The 22,174-nt window shown below is 42.8% G+C and overlaps 2 protein-coding genes across 2 annotated transcripts in view; one reads left to right on the plus strand and one right to left on the minus strand.

Annotated features, from left to right (window-relative positions):
• Positions 1-22,174, minus strand: part of CFAP61 (cilia and flagella associated protein 61) — a 256,888-nt gene that overhangs the window by 179,017 nt on the left and 55,697 nt on the right. The window contains exons 9-10 of the mRNA XM_029220311.1: positions 6,533-6,624; positions 729-803 (exon numbers count right to left, since the gene is read on the minus strand). Of these exons, the coding sequence (XP_029076144.1) occupies positions 729-803; positions 6,533-6,624 (167 nt within the window). The remainder of the gene's footprint in view (positions 1-728; positions 804-6,532; positions 6,625-22,174) is intronic.
• Positions 11,855-12,118, plus strand: LOC114894068 (bladder cancer-associated protein-like). The gene has a single exon (XM_029220315.1). The coding sequence runs from the start codon at positions 11,855-11,857 to the stop codon at positions 12,116-12,118; it is 264 nt and encodes an 87-aa protein (XP_029076148.1).

Genomic DNA, 22,174 nt, shown 5'->3' on the forward strand with positions numbered 1-22,174 from the left:
GGAGAGCACCCCTGGGAGCCGTCCTACCCAAAAGGCAGAGGAGCTGGGGGCTGATTCTCCAACTGCCCCCGGAGGTGGCGACCTGCCTGCAGGAACAGCCCCAGGGAAAGAGCAGGTACTGAAGCCCCCATTCTCAGGGTGCTGAGGGGTGAGCAGTGCCAGAGGAGCTGGTAGGGGACCTGCAGCACATGCCAACATGAGGCTCGGAAAGTGGACCTGTGCCCGCCTGGGGCCCACGCCTTCCAGAAGCATGTCCCGCTCCTGGCAGCTGGTGGAAGATGCTACCACCCCTTGGCCTGAATCTGTAACAGGAGGAAGCAGTTCCTGGAACCAGAGATGCGTGTGAATGACACATCAGACACATAAGTGTGTACGTGAACGTACTCTACATAGAGCAGTAGAAAACTCTTACAGACGTTTGCCCCTCCAAAATGTTTTCTCTCTAGACAATGGGAAGAACAGAAAGATTCTATTTACTGAAATGGTTGCAAATTATTGATGTAGAAAGTGTAACTTCTAGGACCAAGCTGTGCAAGGGATATAGAATAAAGGTCTAATGACAGTGGAGTGAGAGTTCACCGAGGGAGGCTTTGTGGAGCAGGTCCTGAGTAAGGAGGCGGCTCTGAACTGGGAAAGAAGGCGGGAGGCCTGGCGAGGAAAGCGCACGAAGACGCAGGTGGAGAGGAGTGAGCCGCACTGGCCCCCTGAAGGGCCCTCGCAAGCCCTACCTCCGCTTCACTAGTGTTTCCACTTTGGACTGGTGATAAAGCTTCCTCCATCGCAGCTTCTTCTGTGCTTTTTCTCTGCAAAAGACAAAGGCAAGACATGAGAATAAATCAACACCCACAGTGGTTCAGAGCTCGAGCTCTGTATGAGCTGCCTGGGTCAGATCCTGGCCTCCCTTCCTACAGGGCATGTGGCGTTGGGAAAGTGAGGGATCCCCCAGTTTCCTCATCTGTACAAAGGGGCTAAGAGCAGCACCTACCTCATAAGGTTGTCCTGAGGATAAAATAAGGACAGGTGGATGGAGAGATGCTTAGCATCTTCTGACTCTCTGTAGATGTTAGTTATTCCTCCTTTATTCTTATTCTTCTGTGTAACTTAAAAGATGCACTAGGGCTTTTTTAAAAACTGCTTTATTGAGGTATAATTGACATACAGTAAACAGCATATATTTAAAGTGTAGCTTTTGAAAAGTTTTGACCTATAGGTACCTATAAAAATATCACCACGATAAAAATAATGAACATATACATCACTCCCCAAAGCTTCTGTGTTTCTGTATGGCTCTTCCTCCCACCCGGGGCCACTCTGCCAACCACAGGCAAACAATGATCTGCTCTTTGTCACTGTAGATTATATGCTGAGTATCTAGAAAGATCTAGATCTTTCTAGATCTAGAAATAGAAAGATAAATAGAAAGATCTGTTTCTGGATCTTCTATTCTGTTCCGTTCATCTATTTGTTGACCTTGACATCATTACCACACTGTCTCAGTTACAAAAACCTTATAATAAATCTTGAAGTCAGTAGCATTAGACCTACAACCTTGTTCTCTTTCCATAGTTTCTTTGTGCTAGGTCCTTCCCACTTCCTCATGAATTTTGAAATCACTTTTTCAATTTCTCTAAAAATTCCTCCTGAAATTTTGACTGGTATTTCATTGATCAATCAACAACTTGACAATATCGAGTCCTCGAAATTATGTACAGGGGATATCTCTCCATTTATTTAGGTCTTATTTCATTTCTCTCAGAAATGTTTTGTAGTTTTTAGCATACACAAAATACTTAAATCTGACAACATCTTTTGTCAGATTTAAGTATTCTGTGTATTTGTACTGTTGTAAATGGTAGTTATTTAAATTTCTGATTGTTCATTGCCATTATACAGAGATAAAATTGAACTTTGCATGTTAATTTTGTGTATATTCTTTTGATTCTTTTCTTGTCTTTTTTCACTGGCTTGAACCGCCAGAATAATTCTGAATAGAAGTGGTGAGAACTGACATTCTTGTCTTGTTTCTGACCTTGGCGGAAAAGCACTCAGTCTTTTACCAAGGATGATGTTAGCTATAGGTTTTTCAACGATAACCTCTATCAAATTGAAGAAGTTCTCTTCTACTCCTAATTTTCTGAGAGTTTTTATGAGGAATGAATGTGAATTTTCAGATACCTTTCCTGCATTTATGAGATAAACATATAAGTACTCTTTTTTAGAATGTTAATATGGTGAATTACATTGATTTTCCTAAGTTAAACCAACCTTGCATTCTCAGAATAAAGCCTACTTGATCATGACATTGTCCTTTTAATATATTGGTTCAATTTATTAAAGGTTTTATTTGAATTTTTCCATCGATGTTTATGAGAGCTGTTGATTTGAAGTTTTATTTCCCTGTGATGTCTTTTGTTGGGGATGAACATACTTTAGATGACCTGAATCCTTTTAAATTTATTCAGACTTCTTTTCTAGCTTGAAATATGATCTAACTTGGTAACTATTCCATGTGGATGTGGGAAGGTGTATTCTGCCGTTGTTGGGTAGAGTTAGGTCAAATTGGTCAATAGTATTCTTAAAATCTTCTACATTCTTACTGATTTACTGTCTTCTCGTTCTATCAATGATTAAGGGAGGGATATTGAAATCTCCAAATATAGTTGTTTGTTTATTTATTTATTTATTTGTCTTTGCAGTTCTATCAATTTTTGCTTCATGTGTTTTGAAGTTCTACTATTAGGTGCATAAATATTTAGGATTGTTATGTCCTCTTGACCTTTGTTATCCCTGGTAATATTCCCTTTTCTGAAATCCACTTTGTGAAATGACTAAAGCTACTCCAGCTTTCTTTTGATTAGTGTTACCACGATGTATCTATTTGCATGTTTTTCATTTGAACCTATTGTATCTACTCAAAGTGCATTTTTTTTTTTGTAATTCACATGTAATTGTTTTGCTCCTTAATCCAATCTATATCTGATTTATATATTCTTTAATTGGGATATTTGGACCATTTTACATTTAGTGTAATTAGTGATGTGGTTAGGTTTAAGTCTGTTATCTTGCTGTTTGTTTTCTATTTGTCCTATCTGTTCTTTATCCCCCTTTTCCTCTCTCTTTGCCTTCTTTTGGAGTCATTGTATATTTTTATGATTCCACTTCACCTCTTTGTAGGCTTATTAGATATAACTTTCTGAATTTGATTTGTAACTTTCGTGTTCTTTTAGTTTATAGTATACATCTTTAAGTCTATCTTCAGGTGATATAATATCACTTCAGGTGTAGTATAAGGACCCTAAAATAGGGTCCTTACATTGTGCCCTCTGGCCTTTGTGCTGTTCTTGTCAGATGTTTTTACACATGTTGAAAGCTCCACACTATGTTGTTTTTATTTTATTTAGGCCGTCAACTATCTTTTAAAGAGATATAAATAATAAAAGCAAAATCTTACACATTTACCCATTTAGTTACCATTTCCAGTGTTCATCGCCCTCTGTGTAGATCCAGAGTTCCATCTGGCATCATTTTCCGAAGGACTTCCTTTCACATTTCTTGTAGTTGGGTCTACTGGTAATGAATTCTTTCCCCTTTTCTGTGTAGGCAGAGTCTTTATTTCACTTTTATTTTTGAAAGATATTCAATGGGTGTAAAATTCTCGGTTGACAGTTTATTTTCTTCCAGTTCCTTAAAGATGTGACTCCACCGTCCTTTTTGCTCACATTGCTTCCAACAAGAAATCTGCTGCCATCCTTATCTTTGGGCCTCTGTTCCCAACTTGTCCTTTTTTTTTCTCCCTCTGGGTACTTTTAAGATTTTCTTTTTATGACTGGTTTTCCACTATTTGATTATGATGGGCTTTGGTATAGTTTTCTTCATGTGTCTTGTGCTTGTTATTGGTTGAGCTTGTGTCTGTGGGTTTACTGTTTTCATAAAATTTGGAATTTTTAAGTCATTATTTTTTCAAATATTTTTTTCTGTTCCAACCTCTTTCTCCTCTTCTTTATGAATTCCAATTACACACATATTAGGTACTTAAAGTTATCCCACAGCTCACTGATACACTGATTTTTTTTTTTTTTAATTCTCATTTCTGTTTCACTAATCCCTTTCTCTGCAATGTCTAATCTGTGGTTAATCCTTCCAGTGTATTTTTCATCTCATGAATTGTAGTTTTAATCTCTAGAAGGTTTATTTGGGGTGTTTTTACAGGCATACGTTGGAGGTATTGCAGGTTCATATTCCAGGTTCATTCACCACAATAAAGTGAATATTGCAATAAAGCAAGTCATGTGAATTTTTGGTGTCCCAGTACATATAAAAGTTATGTTATACTATACTGTAGGACATTAAGTGTGCAAAAGCATTATGTCTTTAAGAAAAAAAAATTCCAAACATTGTGATTTAATCTACTTGGGTGCTGGATAATTTTGTATTCCTACAAATATTCTTGAACTTTGTTCTGGGACTCAAATTACTTGGAAGCAGTTTGTTGCTTTTGGATCTTGCTCTAAAGATTTGTTAGATAGGACTGGAGCAGTGCTCTCTCCAGAGCTAATTATTCCTCGCTACTGATGCAGTACCCTTCTGTGCATTCTCCCAATGCCTTGTGAGTCACAGGGCTCCGTGGTCTGGCTGATGGCACACGCACTACCCCCAGCCTTGTATGAGTACCGTGCACTGTTAATGCTAAGCCTTTTAGGAAGTTCTTTCCTCAGCCTGATCTTCAGTAGTTTTGAAGATCAGGCTGATGTGCATGTGCACATCGGTACTCAGCTGAATACCCAAGAGTGACCCTCGCTGGTGTCAACCATCTCTCTGTACAGCTCTCTCCTCTCTGGTACTCTGTCCTGCAAAACTTAGTGGCTTTAGTCTCCATGGACATACCACTTGGCTTCTGTGGTTCCTCCTGCCCTGTGCCGTGGTCAGGGACTCTCTCAAAGGAGGAGGCCACGATGTTTGGAGGGCTTACCTGGCTTGTTTCTCACCTCCCAGGCATCACTCTCCTTTGTTACCTGATGAGCAGTGTCTTAAAAACTTATTTCATATGCTTTGGCCATTTTTTTGTTTTTTTCAGGCAGGAAAGTAAATCTAGCCATCTTTGCCAGAAGCAGAAATCCCTCGCGCTAAGTTCTTTCTATTAATTCCATTCATCAGCTTCATTTCCCGCAATCTAGTCCATGCCAAACAACCTTCTTTAAAAGCTTCAGGTGTCCCTCGTGCCCTCTTCTGGGATGTTTTCCACCCTCATTTCCACATACTGAATTAGGAGGCTTTCCTCTTCCCACCGTGCACCACCTCCTGAAGGTTGTGACTGTGTTTTGGTCTCGCGAGCGCCCTCAGCACCTAGCAGAGAGCCTGGCCATTGTGAGCGTCCAACCTCTGTGTAGAGAATAAATCAGCCCTCGAAATACAACAGCCACCCAGCTACAGGTTGGGTCCTTTTGTGGTTTGGGGTATAAGAAGGCATTTTCCATAGAGACAATGTGAAAATGCAGCAGGACGAGCCATGTGGCCTAATGCTAAGATAAAGGTGTTCCCTGACTCCTCTTCTTCCCAAGATCTTCTTTGCATGAGCTGATGGGCAGGGGGAATGTTATTTTGTCCAAGATTGGAAAGGAGAAAAAAAGAGAGCTGGGGGCTGGAGTCCAAGAAGCAATGGCACTGCACCAGCCCCCGTCCTGGCCTCAGGTGGACGGAACAGTCAGGAGGACCAGAAGCAGAAGGGCCCATGCAGTGAAACGCATGCTGGGACTCTTGGCCACACGCAGTGCTGATGCAGGGCCAGGCCGCCCACGGTGGCCTAGAGGTAAGCCCGTTCATTCTCCCAGCCCCCTTGGTAAGGCCGGTTCCAGAGGACACAAGGGACATGCCCTGGGGTCCTGCAGGAGCAGGTGAGGACCCAGAGCCCAGTCAATATGGGCGTTTGTATTTCTGTGAACCATCAGTGGTCAGAGGGTGGCAGAGATGGAACAATGGCTGGATCCCCGGGCCCATCCCCCAAATCCTATGTCCTCTATTATATGGCTGACTGTGGCCTCCTTCAGTGGGGGTATGCCCCCCTTTAGGTCAGGGTGGCAGCACTCACAGAGCAGGAGGGTGTGAGGAGGGGCCCCTGCTGAAGCCAGGCTGGGCCAGTGGGCCAGAAGCAATCCAGGGAGCTGTGGCAGGTGGTTCTAGAGCCTGCAGGGCCCAGTGGGGCAGGAAGGAAAATGCTGCCTCATTTGAGTCTGTGGACAGGGTGAGCTTTCTAACCGCCTTTAAGCGAGCTGCTTTATCCACATCAGCCTCCTGAAGCCAGGGGATGAGTGAGAAGGCAGGGGGAGAAGGGATGGGGCTCCATCCTGAGCAGGATTCTTGAGGGCGCTGAGAGGCTGATTTGTTACGAACACGCAGCCTGTTTCCTCCCCGCCCTTGTCCCCCAGATCTTAACGCCAGTGAGACCTTTCCCTTCTCAGGAGTGACTCCAGTGCCAGGAACACCCCTGACCCTGACGGCACAAGCAGCACCAGCCTGGGGGGATGATCTCCGTTACCTGGATGCTCTCCCCGGCCTCCGGGGAGACAGCTTCCTGCGGCTCCTTGACTATTTGCTGGCATTCCTGGCTGCTGCTCCTGAGCTCGGCGCCTTCCAGAGAAAAAGGGACAAGAGGATAGAAAAGAGATGGTAAGTATCTGCAGAGCACAGAAAATTGGAGGCAGCGTGGTCATGTGTTTCTAAGCTGCAGCATATCTGAAGGATTACATTGCTGAGGGCAGAGCCACGAGGTGGGGAGAACAGGGTCTTCGCAGCCCACTCGGATTCTGACCTCTCTGTGCCTCCATCCACACAGGATGGGGGTCCAGTGATACCTGGCCTGAGGGAGCTGTGGACATAAACCGAGGCCAGGATGGGGCTGGGCTGGGCTGCCCCCCAGGAGGCCCTCGAACCTGCCAAAGACCGAGCTCCGTGATCCTTTCATGGGAGCCCCTTTCAAGTTTGTAAACAACTGATTATCAACCTCCTGGATGGCAGGCTTTGAAATGATTTTAAGGCAGAATATGGAAAAGACCACAGTCGGCTATGTCAGTGCTCTCAGAACACAGAGATTAGCACAAGGGCTGCTTTCCCCGTGCTGGGAAATACTGTGAACAGGCATCTGACAGAGGCCACGATGTTAACTTTTCTACTTTCTAAGCAAGACCTGGAGCTAACTTTGCATTATTGTTTTAATATGTTCTGGAAAGTCAATAATCGGGGTAGTGTTCATATATTTACCGTTCACCAAAAACTAGAGTAGAAAAAACTTTTTTCCCATTTTGTCTGAAAAGTTCTTTTGCCCCTCCTTTTCTTCCTTCTCCTTCTGCTGTCTTTTCTTTTCCTTGTTCCTGTCTGTCTTTCTCCCCACCACCACCCCCCTCCTCTTCCACTGTCTCACTCTCTCCCTCCCACCCTCCCCCGCTCTCTCGCCACCCCCGGCCCCTCCTTTCTTGTTCGCTCTGTGTCTGCTCCACTGGGGGACTCTTAGCCCTCACACCTGCTTGCAGCCTTTCGGCCTTAGCTCAGAGCAGCCCTAGGATGCTCTTGCCCAGGGGCTGCCCCTCCTCAGAATTGTCCGCACATACACAGGAGGGACCCAGGACCTGCTGGAGGCCCCAGATACTGGGCTGCCAGCGTGGCCTGCTGCCCTGTCTTCTTGTTTCTGAGCATCACAGCAGACGCGGTGGCGTCAGAGGCAGCCTATCCTCTCTGCATCCTCCTCTCCCACTGCATTCGTTCCTGCAGCAACAGCCAGTGCAACGGCCCCTGCAGACGCCTCTCAACCCCAAATTCCCACTTACTCATGCCCTATACCTGCTTCTGGAAAAGATGCAGGCAAATGAAGTAGAATGAAATTCTAAGAGAAGAATCAGAGGCTCAGGGAGGTGTAAAGGGCAGAGACGAAGAGGCATATAACGTTGAAGGTACAATGAGAGAATGGCACCCCAGCAGAGAAAGTAGCTCTTCTGGATGGAGAGCAAATGACATGAGAGGGGAAAAAGAACTCAGAATCGCTCTTCTGAATTAAGACACTTTGGGGAGAATGAAACCTAGCGAGTCTCTAGCACCTGGATACGTCCTGCTCCCTGCAAAACTTTCCAGATCGTTTGTACAGTGTTTCCAGTGTTCTCACAACAGTAAGACTAGAGTGCTTTTCAGGTTAATTCAGCTTGTTATTAAGATACAACATGTAGGGCTTCCCTGGTGGCACAGTGGTTGAGAGTCCGCCTGCCTATGCAGGTGACACGGGTTCGTGCCCCTGTCTGGGAAGATCCAACATGCCGCAGAGCGGCTGGGCCCGTGAGCCATGGCCGCTGGGCCTGCGCGTCCGGAGCCTGTGCTCCGCAATGGGAGAGGCCACAACAGTGAGAGGCCCGTGTACCGCAAAAAAAAAAAAAAAAAAAAGACACAACATGTATACAGCACAGTGCATGAATCTCTACCTGTATGTACTGCACGTTAACAAACCCTTAAATGAATATTAAAGCTTTTCCAGGGCCCAGAAGTTTCCCTCACCTGCTGTCCAGCCAACACACCTCTTAAAGGTAGCTGCTGTCCTGACTTCTACATCACTGATTCATTTTGCTCAGCAGCAAAGTTTTTGAATCAAAAACAAACAAACATTATCAAGTTGCACTTTTAAGTTGCACTTATTAAGTTGCACCTATTAAGTTGCACTTTTTAAAAATAATCTTTTCTTATATTAAGTTTTAAATTTGAAGAACTACCAAAAACACTGTTGAGTTTAAAAGAAAACTAGACTTTCCCTGTGCATTTATTTATTTTATTGACGTATAGTTGATTTGTAATGTTATGTTAGTTTCAGGTGTGCAGCAAAGTGATTCAGTTTTATGTATATATGTATATGTATATATGTGTGTGTGTATATATATATTCTTTTTCACATTCTTTTCCATTATAGGTTATTACAAAATACTGAGTATAACTTCCAGGGCTATACAATAGGTCCTTGTTGTTTACGTATTTAATATACTTTATGATTAGGACAAAATTACTAAAAAGCCAGAAATTTCAGAGACTGAATTAGATTTGCAGTGAACAGTTCATCCTGGAGCCCTTACCATCTGACAGGCTAATGTTCACAAGACAGTTACCAACGACAACGACTAATTGTCTGGGCTAAAGTGTCGTGGGCGTTGCCATTTATTAAGAAGCAGCTGCCCTGCTCGTCCCCAGAGGTGGCTGCATTTCAGAACTGGGCAAGGTGATGCCACGTCCCTCCTTCCTGTGTCTCTGGGGTTTTGTGGGGTTTAATTAATTAATTAATGTTCTTAATGTGCCCTGAGATCCTCAGATGTGAGGTGCTGTCCTAGCAAAAACTCAAGGCAGCGGTATTATATAACACACAGCTAGAAACACGACTGAGGTTGCAAATTTAACTGTTTTTTTGTTTGTTTGTTTTTTTGCGGTACGCGGGCCTTTCACTGCTGTGGCCTCTCCTGTTGCAGAGCACAGGCTCCAGACGCGCAGGCTCAGCAGCCATGGCTCACGGGCCCAGCCGCTCCGAGGCATGTGGGATCTTCCCGGACCGGGGCACGAACCCGCGTCCCCTGCATCGGCAGGCAGACCCCCAACCACTGCACCACCAGGGAAGCCCCTTAACTGTTATTTTATTGCTTACACCACCTAAGTAGCTTGGTAGTCACGAACTAGGGCTTTATTCTAGTGGGAGTGAAGGCATCATTTACTAGCACTTCCTCTCTCAGTCAGACTGCTACCCTGAGGTGGGGTTACCATGAAGCAAATAAAGCTGGAGGTCCAGGTTCCTCCCAAGGCACAGCACCCACTACTGCATTCCTAATTTTGTATTATTTTTCTTAAAGACAGCTCCCAAATTGTATAGACCCAAGACCCGTGTCTGCCTTGCTCTTTAACAGAAATAATACAGAGGAAAAGCTAAATAATACATTGTGAAGGCTTTAGGAAAAAGTAGCAGTATACAATCTGGTGGGTTTTTGACATTTTTTAAAAATAGTGATCAAAAAACCTAACAAGGTTTTTTTGTGAAATGAAATAAAGTGATTCTAAAAGAGCAAATATGGAAGAACAGCTAGTCAACAAAATTTTAAGAAATAACAAAGAGCGGGCCATATTTTCTAATGAATATTAAGACATATTATATTATTGATACTATGTATAAAATAGACAACTGATGGGAACATACTGTATAGCACAGGGAACTCTACCTAATGCACTGTGGTAACCTAAATGTGAGGGAAGTCCAAAAGGGAGGGGATATCTGTATGTGTATGGCTGATGCATTTTGTTGTGTAGTGGAGGCTAACACAACGTTGTAAAGCAACCATACTCAAATAAAAATTAATTTAAAAAATAACTATTGGGCTTCCCTGGTGGGCGCAGTGGTTGAGAGTCCGCCTGCCGATGCAGGGGACACGGGTTTGTGCCCGGGTCCGGGAAGATCCCACATGCCGCGGAGCGGCTGGGCCCGTGAGCCATGGCCACTGAGCCTGCGCGTCTGGAGCCTGTGCTCTGCAACAGGAGAGGCCACAACAGTGAGAGGCCCGCGTACCGCAAAAAAAAAAAAAAAAGCAACAAACAAACAGAGAAACAAAAAACTATTTAATAACATAATCCCAAAATAAAAATGGAGATACTTTTCTTAAAAAAAAAGACATATTATAAAGCCATAGTTATTAAAACAGAGGGTTATTGGGAGTAGGAACAGAACAGAAAGCAATCCAGAAAAGAGCCAGGTAATTATGAAATGTTCATATATGTTAAAGGTAGCATTGGTGCGGGAAGAATAAACTGTACAATAAGTAGTGCTAACCATAAGGAAAACAATTCATTTGGGCCCCTATTTCATACAATACACAAAGATCATTTGCAGATATATTAACAGCTTAAAGTTTTTTAAATACTTTTAAATTACGAGAAGAAAATATAGGAGAACATCTCTATCTTGGGGGTGGAGAAACCCTTCCTTAAAAATGTAAAAGGCAGAAGTCATAAAAATAATATTGACATGCTAGACCCCATCAGAATTTAAAAGTTCTGTCTGTCAAAAGAACCCCCTATTTCTTAAATAAGTAGATACATGGAGAAGATATTTGCAATACACATGATAGACCAACAATTGAATTCTAGGGAAAGAGGAAAAAAACCACAATAGGCAGAGGAAATGAATGGACAGAAAATGCAAATGACCAATAAACACATAGAAAGTGTCCAACCTCAGTAATAGAGAAATGGAGTTAAAACAATATCTCCTTTCACAGCTATCATACTGGCAAAAGTTAAAAATGCTGACAACACTAAATCCTGGAAAACTAGGAGAGGCTCTGGAGGAAGGCCACTGCTATGGCCATGTTTGGTGGCAATGTATTTCCAGGCCCAACAAGAACGATTCTGGGAATATAGCCTGTGGAAACTCTTGCAAGGGGCCCAGGGATACGTGTGCAAGGATATTTATTGCAGCACAGTTTGCAATAACAAAATAGTGGAAACAATTTAAATTTCCATCTAGGGACAAATGTGGCCCATTCCATACAGTGGAATCCTACCCAGAAGATAAAAGGAGGGTCGCAGCTTCCTGCGGTGTCGGAGGTGAGTTGAGGTGGAGGCAGGCTGCGGCTGCGAAGGCGTCAGCGGTGGCGGCGGCGCCATGGCAGGACTCGCAGGGTCCCTGCTGCCTTGGTGATCCTGGGCGGACAGCCAGAGACCACAGCGGCTCAGCTCCTGGAGAGCGAGGGTTGAAGAAAGCAGAGGGCAGCCGCCCGCACCCACTGGCTCCCATTAGGTCGGTTCCTGCAGCGGTGCCCGGTGGCCTTGGCAAAGGCCCTGTCCAGCAGAGATCATGTATTGCCTCCAGTGGCTGCTGCCCGTCTTCCTCATCCCCAAGCCCCTCAACCCCACCCTGTGGTTCAGCCACTCCATGTTCATGGGCTTCTACCTGCTCAGCTTCCTCCTGGAACGGAAGCCTTGCACAATTCGTGCCTTGGTTTTCCTGGCAGCCCTGTTCCTCATCTGCTATAGCTGCTGGGGAAACTGTTTCCTGCACCACTGCTCCGATTCCCCGCTTCCGGAATCGGCACACGACCCCGGCGTTGTGGGCACCTAACAGCCAGCCCAGTTAGCTTTCCAAGGAAGCAGAAAATGGGAGGGGAGGCATTGACATAAGTCATAAAGCATTGGAGTTTCAAATCCCGCGGCCCTGCGGGTGCCACATTCCTGATGGCGCCTTTTTGGCCTGTGACGTTTTATCCTTATAATGTGAATAATAGCACTGACCGGTGCTTTTATCGTAGAGTCCTGTAGTCATGGGTGGTCTTGTGGTTGTGTGTGTTCTGTCCCCATCTTGGCCCCTGACTGGCAGGATGGCCACCCCCCTCGCCTCATTCCCACGAGGAGCCTGCACCCAGCCTGGTCAACTGCCCCAGCATGATCCGGGCAGATAAAATGCCAGTCTCATTGTCACCTCTGTGACCCTTCCTCTCAGAGTGTTACTGACTCCTCCGTCCCTCTCTTGGCTTTCTGTTAGTTCTCTTTAGCCCTTTCCTTTTTGGGGGAGCACCTGTCCAAGACAGGGCTCAGTTTTGCACTTATCTCGAATATAAAGATATTGCTGATGCCCGAGAGCCTCGCTTTTTTATTCTTCTTCCCTGGCCGGCAGGCTAGACAGAATTGTGTCTTGACTGCTGTCCACAAATCTTCAGTATTTTCCCCACTTCATTTTGAAGGAAGAAGTAACAGATACTTGTTGCTCTTTCACCTGGGGGTCTGGGCTCTGGCTCAGCAGCCCAGCTTTGCTTCCTCTGCCCTTCCTCCTGCCTTTCTCAACTGTCACAAGGCGGGGGCCTCATTTTGTCTCCCATGCGTGCTCTGCAGGATTGATGTGTGGTGTGTTTACGTAGATCTAGCACTCCCCAGCCGAGTGAATGGGAGAGTACTTGTGTGTTTCATAACAGCCACGATCCCCTGATAGGTGTTTGGATATTTTTTGGTGTGGTGTGCCGTGCATGTGCGTGTGTGTATACGTACGTGTACAAGTACATGTGTAAATCCTTTTTAAAGAAGCTTTATCGAACGTATTGTGATTTTGAGGTGTAGCAATAGCTAGCTTGTAGGGGCCGCTACAGTTGGTATTTAGTATGGGGATTGCAGAGTGACCAGCGCACTGGACTCCGAGGTGGTTCAGATGAGACAGAGGGGAACGGTGGCCATCGTCCTCGTGCCAGGAGCTTCTCCGGTCCTGCGCATATAGACTGTATACGTTACGAAGAATACACGGGAAGACTTCGTGACTGTCACTTGCTTTTTTCTTTTTCTGCGCTTCAGTAAAAGTGTTGGCAAATGAGACTGTCTCCTGGCCCCTGCCCGCTGGGGATCAGCATGGTTGTCCTTCCAGTCTAAACCATCCATCTTTCTCTTGCCTGAAGGGGGAGGGAGGTGGGCCAGGCAGAGGACAGAACTGGAGGCAGTCCATCTATGTAATGGGACTGCGGGGCCACACTTGTGGAACATTTGGACTGCTATTCTGGAGCTTTTATTTCTGGTGTGTTCATTGCACAGTGTTTGAAATGTTTAATAAACCTTTATAAACGTAAAAAAAAAAAAGGAGGGTCGCAGACCTAGGCTTATCAACGTTATTAGATCTCAAAGAGCTGAGTGAAGAAGCAAATTTCAGAACGTCCTATACCCAAAAGGTGCCATTTATGTAAAAAATACTGCCACGGTCTTCCCTGGTGGCACAGTGGTTGAGAATCCACCTGCCAATGCAGGGAACACGGGTTCGATCCCTGGTCCGGGAAGATCCCACATGCCGTGGAGCAACTAAGCCCGTGCACCACAACTACTGAGCCTGTGCTCTAGAGCCCATGAGCCACAACGGCTGAGCCCACGTGCTGCAACTGCTGAAAGCCCACGCGCCTAGAGCCCGTGCTCCGCAACAAGAGAAGCCACTGCAATGAGAAGCCCACGCATCACATGGAAGAGTAGCCCCTGCTTGCTGCAAATAGAGAACGCATGTGCACAGCAACGAAGACACAACGCAGCCAAAATAAATAAATAAACAAAAATTAATTTTAAAAACAAAAAAACCCTCAAAAAACAAAAACACTGCCACAAGATGGTAGTGGTTTTTTCTGTGAATATGTGCATAAAAAGAGGTCTGGTAGGATGCATGCTAACAACAATGGCCACTTCTGGGGATGAGAGAGAGAACCAGGCTTGGCCACTGACCAAAGGGAATTCAACTTTTACTGCATTACCCTAACTTTTTAAAGGAGGACAGTTTCGTGTATTATTAACACAATTAAGATTCCCCCCAAAATGTCTAATTATAAAAGTAAATTTCTATCTTCAGAATATTACAAAATGGTCATTTTGTTTAGTATTTTAATATTATGATTTCAGAAAAGACTGACAAATGAATTTAAGCCACTCAGCTCTAAGAAGAGGAAAGATTAGAGGTTCGCGTTAAATCGTTCATTCGACTGAAGTTCAGTGGAGAACGGGGAGTTGAGGGCACTCTAGAGGTACTGCGAAGTACATAATGAATCAGATGTAGTCCTTACTCTAAGAGGCTCACAAGTAATTAGGGTGTGAGTGCACCCCCCAACCCCCCACACACACCTCTAATGATCTTGCAGAGTGAAAGTTGCTAAAGCAGAGGTATGAACAAAGCACAGTGCGTGTTCACTTATTTATTCATTCTTTCATTTAAAAATTTATATTTTACACCTGCCATCTGGTAGACATTAACACACTAGACGTTGAAGATTCATCAACGAACAAGACTAACTTGCACTCCCAAAGCAAGTCAGTGAGAGAAGGAGGAAACATTAAGCTCTGCTAGATGCAGAAAATAAGAGCACGGGAGCTGCTTCAAGGTTGAGTGGTCAGAGACGTCCCTCTGGACATTTAAGCTGAGATCTGAAGGATAAGAAGTAGCCTCGAGACAGTAAGAGGATGGAAACAGTGAGCAGACAGTGTGCTATCAAGCATTTCTGCTGAAGAGTGGAGATGTCCTTATTTCCTGACCTGTTTCCTTCCTTGGTTTGCCTCTGACCCTTTGGTCTTCTTCGTAACTGTGCCAGTTTCCTGTGGCCACTGTAACAAATTACCACTCCCTTGGTGGCTTAAAACAACAGAAATGTATACTCCCACAGTTCTGGAAGCCAGAAGTCCTAAATCAGTACAGTATCCCTGGGCAGAGATCAAGGAGTTGGCAGGGCCAGGCTCCTTCTGTCTTGGATAATTTCATCTCAAGATCCTTCATCACACTTACAAAGACCTTTTACCAAAACTAAGGTAACATTTACACGTTCCAGGGATTGGGATGTGAACATCTTTCGGGAAGTCACGTTTCAGCCTAACCTCGGGAGCACCTGGGTGCTGTGTATCCACCCAAGTGCTTCCTAGGAAGGTAAACTCAACTTGTCTGAATCTGAAGTCAGAGCACCTCCACCAAATGATTCACTCACTCTTCTTATTCCCATCTTGCAAAACGGCTCCACCATCCACCTAGTTTCTGAAGTCACCCTTGAGGTTTCCCTCTTCCACAGTCTTCCTTCCCCATATGCTGTAAAACATCAAGTTCCATTAAGTCTCCAAAATATCTCCCAGGTTCGTCCACAGTCACGCTTCTGGTTCAGCCCCTCATCTCTTTCCAGCACAGTCCAGTGGCCCTTGGAAAGTCTTCCTAGAAACTAGAAGTTGACGGTGTATCCCTTTCTAGTTTAAGGTTCCTGATGGTTGCTCATTAGTTATGTTGTGATTAAACAGAATCTAGACTCTTTCGTGAGGGCTCATAAGACCTCAGCTGCCTCTCCTCCATCTCCTGTCCTGCCTCCTATTTCCCACCACCCCCTCACTTCCCTCTTCAGCAACGCTGAGCTGGTGCTTTCCCCTCATACGCCCTGGTCTCTAACACCTCCTTATTTTGCACATGCACATTGTTTTCCCTCTGCCAGGAAAATCTTTATGAAAGCTCCAATTTGTTTTTGAAGTTTTGACTCAAAAGCTTTCTTTTCTATGAAGTCTATGTTAATGTTCCCAAGATGACTTAGGTATAACTCTGCTGTGGTCCCACCACAATTTTCTAGCCTTCAAAACAAATCTCTGATTATAAATTCATTTGTCTTGTACGTTTATCCTGTCATTAGACCATGCAAGGCTCAGCAGGTGCTAGACCAGGCTCCCAAAGGCTAGTATATGGGATGTATTAGCTGAATGAACAGCAAGAGGCTGATGACGAAGTCTACAACGATACAAAGGAAAACACTCGCAGGCCGCATGAAAGCAGGACAATGAGCTTTTCCATATTGTTCAAGGAAACTCCTCCCTCCTGGACTGCAGTGCAGACTCCAAGCCATAGAGTATGGTGAACTTCAGCTCAGTGCCCTGGTAATTCCCAGATCACTGTCCTGACATGAGACTGTAGGTTTTATCCTCCAACAGGCTAAACTGGAGTTTGTGTCTCCTGAGGACAGGAGAAAGGAGGCCATGACAAAAATCACCAGCATTATTCTTTTTTTGGGAACATGGGTTGTAATCATGATGCTGATTTTTCAGCCTCGCTTTGTTTAGGCCCTTTGTCATGTAGTGGCCTCCACTCCAATTCTGGGCTCAGCCTGGGACCTGCTTTGGATAAGTGACATGTGTTAGCTCTAAGCCTAGACCTCAAGAGGCCTTGTGTATTTCCACTTGGTCTCTTGCAGCTGTGCCGTCACCATGAGAACATGCCCCATCCAGCCTGCTACGGGATGAGAGGCACACAGGGCAGAGCCAAGGCCAGCCTAGATCTGCCAAGAGAAAACTGACCCCAAGACACGTGAGAAGACCCAGCCAAGATCAGCAGAGCTGCCTAGCTGACCCCAGCTGCATGAGCAAAACACACTTATTGTGGGATGCCACTGTGGTTTTGCAGTTGTTTGTTAGCAGCATTGTTGTGGTAATGGACTACTGATGCAGTGACAAAATGTAACAGTGAGAATCAAGTAAATACTGAAGCTGGTTCTTTGAAAAATACCAATTAAATTGACACTGGTGAGACTAATGGAAAAAAAGACACAAATACAAAATACCAGGAATAAAACACAGAAACATAGGGGACATCTATAAAGTAAGACGGTAGATATAAACCCATAAGAACATTAAATGTAAATGAATGAAATACTATAATTAAAAGACAACAGTTGTCACACTAGATAAAAATAACAACAACCAAACTTATGCTGTTTATAAGAGACACATTTAACATGCAAGGAAATAGGAAGGATGAAAATAAGAGTGGATAGGGATATAACATGCAAATATGAATCAAAGAAAGCAGGTGTGGCCATATTAAAATCAGAAAAAGTAGGCTTTAAGGCAAAAAATTTTCACTAGAGATAAAGAAGGACACTTCATAACTGATTTATTTTAAGTTCAGGGAAGACATAATGACTTAAAAATTATGCACCTAATAACATAGACTCAAAATACATAATTAAAAATTACAAACTATGAATGGAAACTGGTACATCCACAGTCAAAGCAGGAGACTTTAACAGACCTCTCATGAATTGATGAAACAACTGATGAAGTCAAAAGGATAAAATATTTGACATTATTATCAAACGTGACTGATTCATATAGAACCCTGCACCTAACAACTAGAGGATATACACTTTTTTCATGGACTCCAGGAACATTTACCAAAATTGACCATATGCTGAACAATTAAAGGGTCAAAATCACACAGAGTAGGTTCTCTGACTTTAGTGCAATTAAGCTAAAAGCTAGTGATAAAAAGATAACGAGACTATCCAAATAGACAGAGAAAACGTGGTATGTACAAACAATGGAATATTAATCAGCCTTAAAGAGAAGGAACTCCTGCAACATGTGACGATATGGATAAACCTTGAACATATTATGCTAGGTGAAACAAGTCAGTCACAGGAGGGCAAATACTACATGATTTCACCTATATGTGGTATCTAAAAGTCAAACCCATAGAAGCAGTACAATGGTAGTTGCCAGGGGTTGGGGGGAGGGGGAAATAAGGAGATGCTATTCAAAAGTGTAAAGTTTCAGTAACGCAAGATGAATAAGTTCTAGATCTGCTGAAAACACTGTGACTGTAGTTAACAAAAATCCAGTATACACTTAAAAATTTAAGAAAGTAATTCTCATGTTAGGTGTTCTTACCATAATAAAAAATTTTTTAAAAAAGATAAATAGGCTATCCCCATATGTTTGGGAGTAAATATTCTTTTAAATAACTTATGAGCCAAAGAATAAAATGAAATTTCAAAAATATTGATAATGAGTACATTATAAAACAAAACTTGTAAGGTGCAGCTAAATCCAAGCACAGAGGAATACTTATAGTTTAAACACTCATTTTAGAAAAGAACAACAACTGAAAATCAATGAGGGGACTCCCCTGGTGGCGCAGTGGTTAAGAATCCACCTGCGAATGCAGGGGACACAGGTTTGAGCCCTGGTCCAGGAAGATCTCACATGCTGCGGAGCAACTAAGCCCGTGTGCCACAACTACTGAGTCTGTGCTCTAGAGCCTCCGAGCCACAACTACTGAGACCACACACCACAACTGCTGAAGCCCGCACACCTAGAGTCCATGCTCCGCAACAAGCCACCACAATGAGAAGCCAGCGCACTGCAACGAAGAGTAGCCCCTGCCTTTCACAACAAAAACCCAACTCAGCCAAAAATAAATAAATTAAATAAATAAATTAAAATTAAGAAAAAGTAGTGAAGAATCCCAAAAATCAACCCACAAACACAATATGGGCAATTGATTTACGCAAAGGTGGCACTATAACGAGGGAAATGATGACCTTTTCAGTAAATGGTGCTTGGTCAATTGGATATCCATACTTTTTAAATGAAACAATTCCTCTGCCACAGCACGCATGAAAATCAATTCCGTGTGGATGGTAGATCTAAATGTGAAAGGCACACCAACATGAAGTGGGGAATTGAGCAAAGTCATCTAGGACCCATTCTTCATTACCACACCCCAAGACTGTCTACAACCCGAGTTATGCTAAATTAAGTAATAAACACTTACCAAACCTAAATCATTTCTAAAGAAGATAAAACATTCACTACTAAGTTTAAATACTTTTGGTTTCTTTTTTTTTTTTTTACAGAGGGGTTAAAGATATTTGGATCTGTTAATGAAGCTATTTGGATATGCCACGTAAAAAATTGTGCTGTAAAGAAGCATATACCTCTAAAAATTATGAAATTCATGAAATTTGCTAGTCTGCTAGGAAATGCTAGTATATGACAGACAATCCACAATTGTCTACTTCCTCATTTTCTCTGTAAAATGAAGGCTATAATGGTTAAAAATTATAATCAACATATAATTGAAATTACTAGAAATATTAAGGATAAAGGGAAACAATTTTGTATGAAAAATACGCAAGGAATGTAGAATGTGTTTTTGTTAAGGTAAAAAGAAAGAAATTGACTCATTTCAGAATAAAAAAGGGAAGGAATAGGACAAAACCTGAATGATACAGAAAGTTGTAGAAGGTTTATGGAAAGAAATTTTATGTTAAGTGGTTGGTCAAAGCTGGTAAAGTTTGGACGGATTTACATATAAGGTTTCTTTTTTTAATAAGCTTTTAGTATCAATAACACTTGAATGCAAAACTAGAGTTTGGCTTTTCCTCTATTAAAACAACAAAGTTTTCTTGGGTTATTGGTCTACTATAATGAGACATCGCAAAGGTTTTTGTTTACCTTTTAAGTAATCTGCCTAGGAAACAAAGATTCTATGTCTTATTAGAATAATTTGCTGTGCTTTATGTGGACCTTTATTATGTCCTTGACTAAGAGAACTAAGTCTTCTTGCTTTTAAAAGAGCTAAGGTTTGTTTGTTTTTACAACCATGTCACCTCCTATAGTTACTTTTAGATTCTTTATTGTTACTTTGATTAAATAGGTAACTAGGTATTTTTTCATAGTGACTTGTGGTCCTATAAAATCAGGTGTTCAAACCTTTTAAGGTGTTTGACAACCTTTGGTATTTTGTCTTCCCCAAATCAAATCCTAAATAAAAGCTTGATCCTGAATTGATTTTCCAGAGAGCCCCCTTGGAAAATCTCAAAGGATTTGTTCTTTTAGCTTGTAAAAGAAAGATATCAGAAATTAATAGATGTGTGAAGACCTAAATGTAAGGCCAGACACTATCAAACTCTTAGAGGAAAACATAGGCAGAACACTCTATGAGACAAATCACAGCAAGATCCTTTTTGACCCACCTCCTAGAGAAATGGAAATAAAAACAAAAATAAACAAATGGGACCTAATGAAACTTCAAAGCTTTTGCACAGCAAAGGAAACCACAAACAAGACGAAAAGACAACCCTCAGAATCGGAGAAAATATTTGCAAATGAAGCAACTGACAAAGGATTAATCTCCAAAATTTATAAGCAGCTCATGCAGCTCAACATCAAAAAACAAACAACCCAATCCAAAAATGGGCAGAAGACCTAAATAGGCATTTCTCCAAAGAAGATATACAGATGGCCAAAAAACACATGAAAGAATGCTTAACATCATTAAGCATTGCATTAGAGAAATGCAAATCAAAACTACAATGAGATATCATCTCACACCAGTCAGAATGGCCATCATCAAAAAATCTACAAACAATAAATGCTGGACAGGGTGTGGAGAAAAGGGAACCCTCTTGCACTGTTGGTGGGAATGTAAATTGATACAGCCACTATGGAGAACAGTATGGAGGTTCCTTAAAAAACTAAAAATAGAACTACCATACCACCCAGCAATCCCATTACTGGGCATATACCCTGAGAAAACCATAATTCAAAAAGAGCCATGTACCAAAATGTTCGCTGCAGCTCTATTTACAACAGCCAGGACATGGAAGCAACCTAAGTGTCCACCAACAGATGAATGGATAAAGAAGATGTGGTACATATACACAATGGAATATTACTCAGCCATAAAAAGAAAAGAAAGTGAGTTATTTGTAGTGAGGTGGATGGACCTAGAGTCTGTCTTACAGAGTGAAGTAAGTCAGAGAGAGAAAAACAAATACCTTATGCTAACACATATATATGGAATCTAAAAAAAAAAAAAAAAAGGTCATGAAAAACCTAGGGGCAAGATAGGAATAAAGACACAGACCTACTAGAGAATGGACTTGAGGATATGGGGAGGGAGAAGGGTAAGCTGGGACAAAGTGAGAGAGTGGCATGGACCTATATACACTACCAAACGTAAAATAGATAGCTAGTGGAAAGCAGTCGCATAGCACGGGGAGATCAGCTCTGCGCTTGGTGACCACCTATAGGGGTGGGATAGGGAGGATGGGAGGGAGGGAGACGCAAGAGGGAAGAGATATGGGGACATATGTATATGTATAACTGATTCACTTTGTTATAAAGCAGAAACTAACACACCATTGTAAAGCAATTATACTCCAATAAAGATGTTAAAAAAAAAAAAAGAGAACAGAATGAACATAACTATGGCACACCCATATGCTGCCACCAAACAAAATGAGGAAAAAAAAAATAGATGTGTGGAGTTGCATGAAAAGCACTGTCAAACAGGAACAGATGTTTAACTTTCCCTAGGTTATATTTGTATGGGCAAGTGTTATTAATATAAATATTTCAGGAATTATATGAAGTGCCTAGAAATTTGTCAATGTCCTTGCAGTCCATATGTCCCAGTACTGCTTTGCCTGATATTAAATAAGAACAACATAATGTTACCAATATGCCAGTTATTATTTTAAAATGTAGTATGCCACAGAAACAACCACATTTCCTTGTCAACTGAGTAATTTTTAAATGAACTCTCATAAGATCTTCAGCCACAGCCATTTAAGTCTTTTGTCATCCACAAATAGTTATTGCTTTACTCTGATGCTTTCCTGAAAGCTCTTGCAATCAGCTACAAGCCAGAAGGTTTCTCTTCAACAAAAGGAACTGTCTTGGAGACCTAGGGTAAAGGAACTATGCAAGGTACTATGGAGGACAGGTTCTGGTGGCATTGTTTAAATAACTCTGAGATAATATCAGTGGACAGAGTAAGGATTTACAAAACTCATGAGGAAGCTGATGGGTTCATGGAACTGCAAACCCAAGGTCAAGCAGGACAAGAATTAATTACATGGTA

Source organism: Monodon monoceros, unplaced genomic scaffold (genome assembly GCF_005190385.1).
Source record: "Monodon monoceros isolate NGI ecotype Baffin Bay Population unplaced genomic scaffold, NGI_Narwhal_1 Super_Scaffold_13, whole genome shotgun sequence".
NCBI lineage: Eukaryota > Metazoa > Chordata > Mammalia > Artiodactyla > Monodontidae > Monodon > Monodon monoceros.

Bases quoted from the DNA above. Each gene is read 5' to 3' on its own strand.
- LOC114894068 (XM_029220315.1), top strand. From the start codon at position 11,855: ATGTATTGCCTCCAGTGGCTGCTGCCCGTCTTCCTCATCCCCAAGCCC.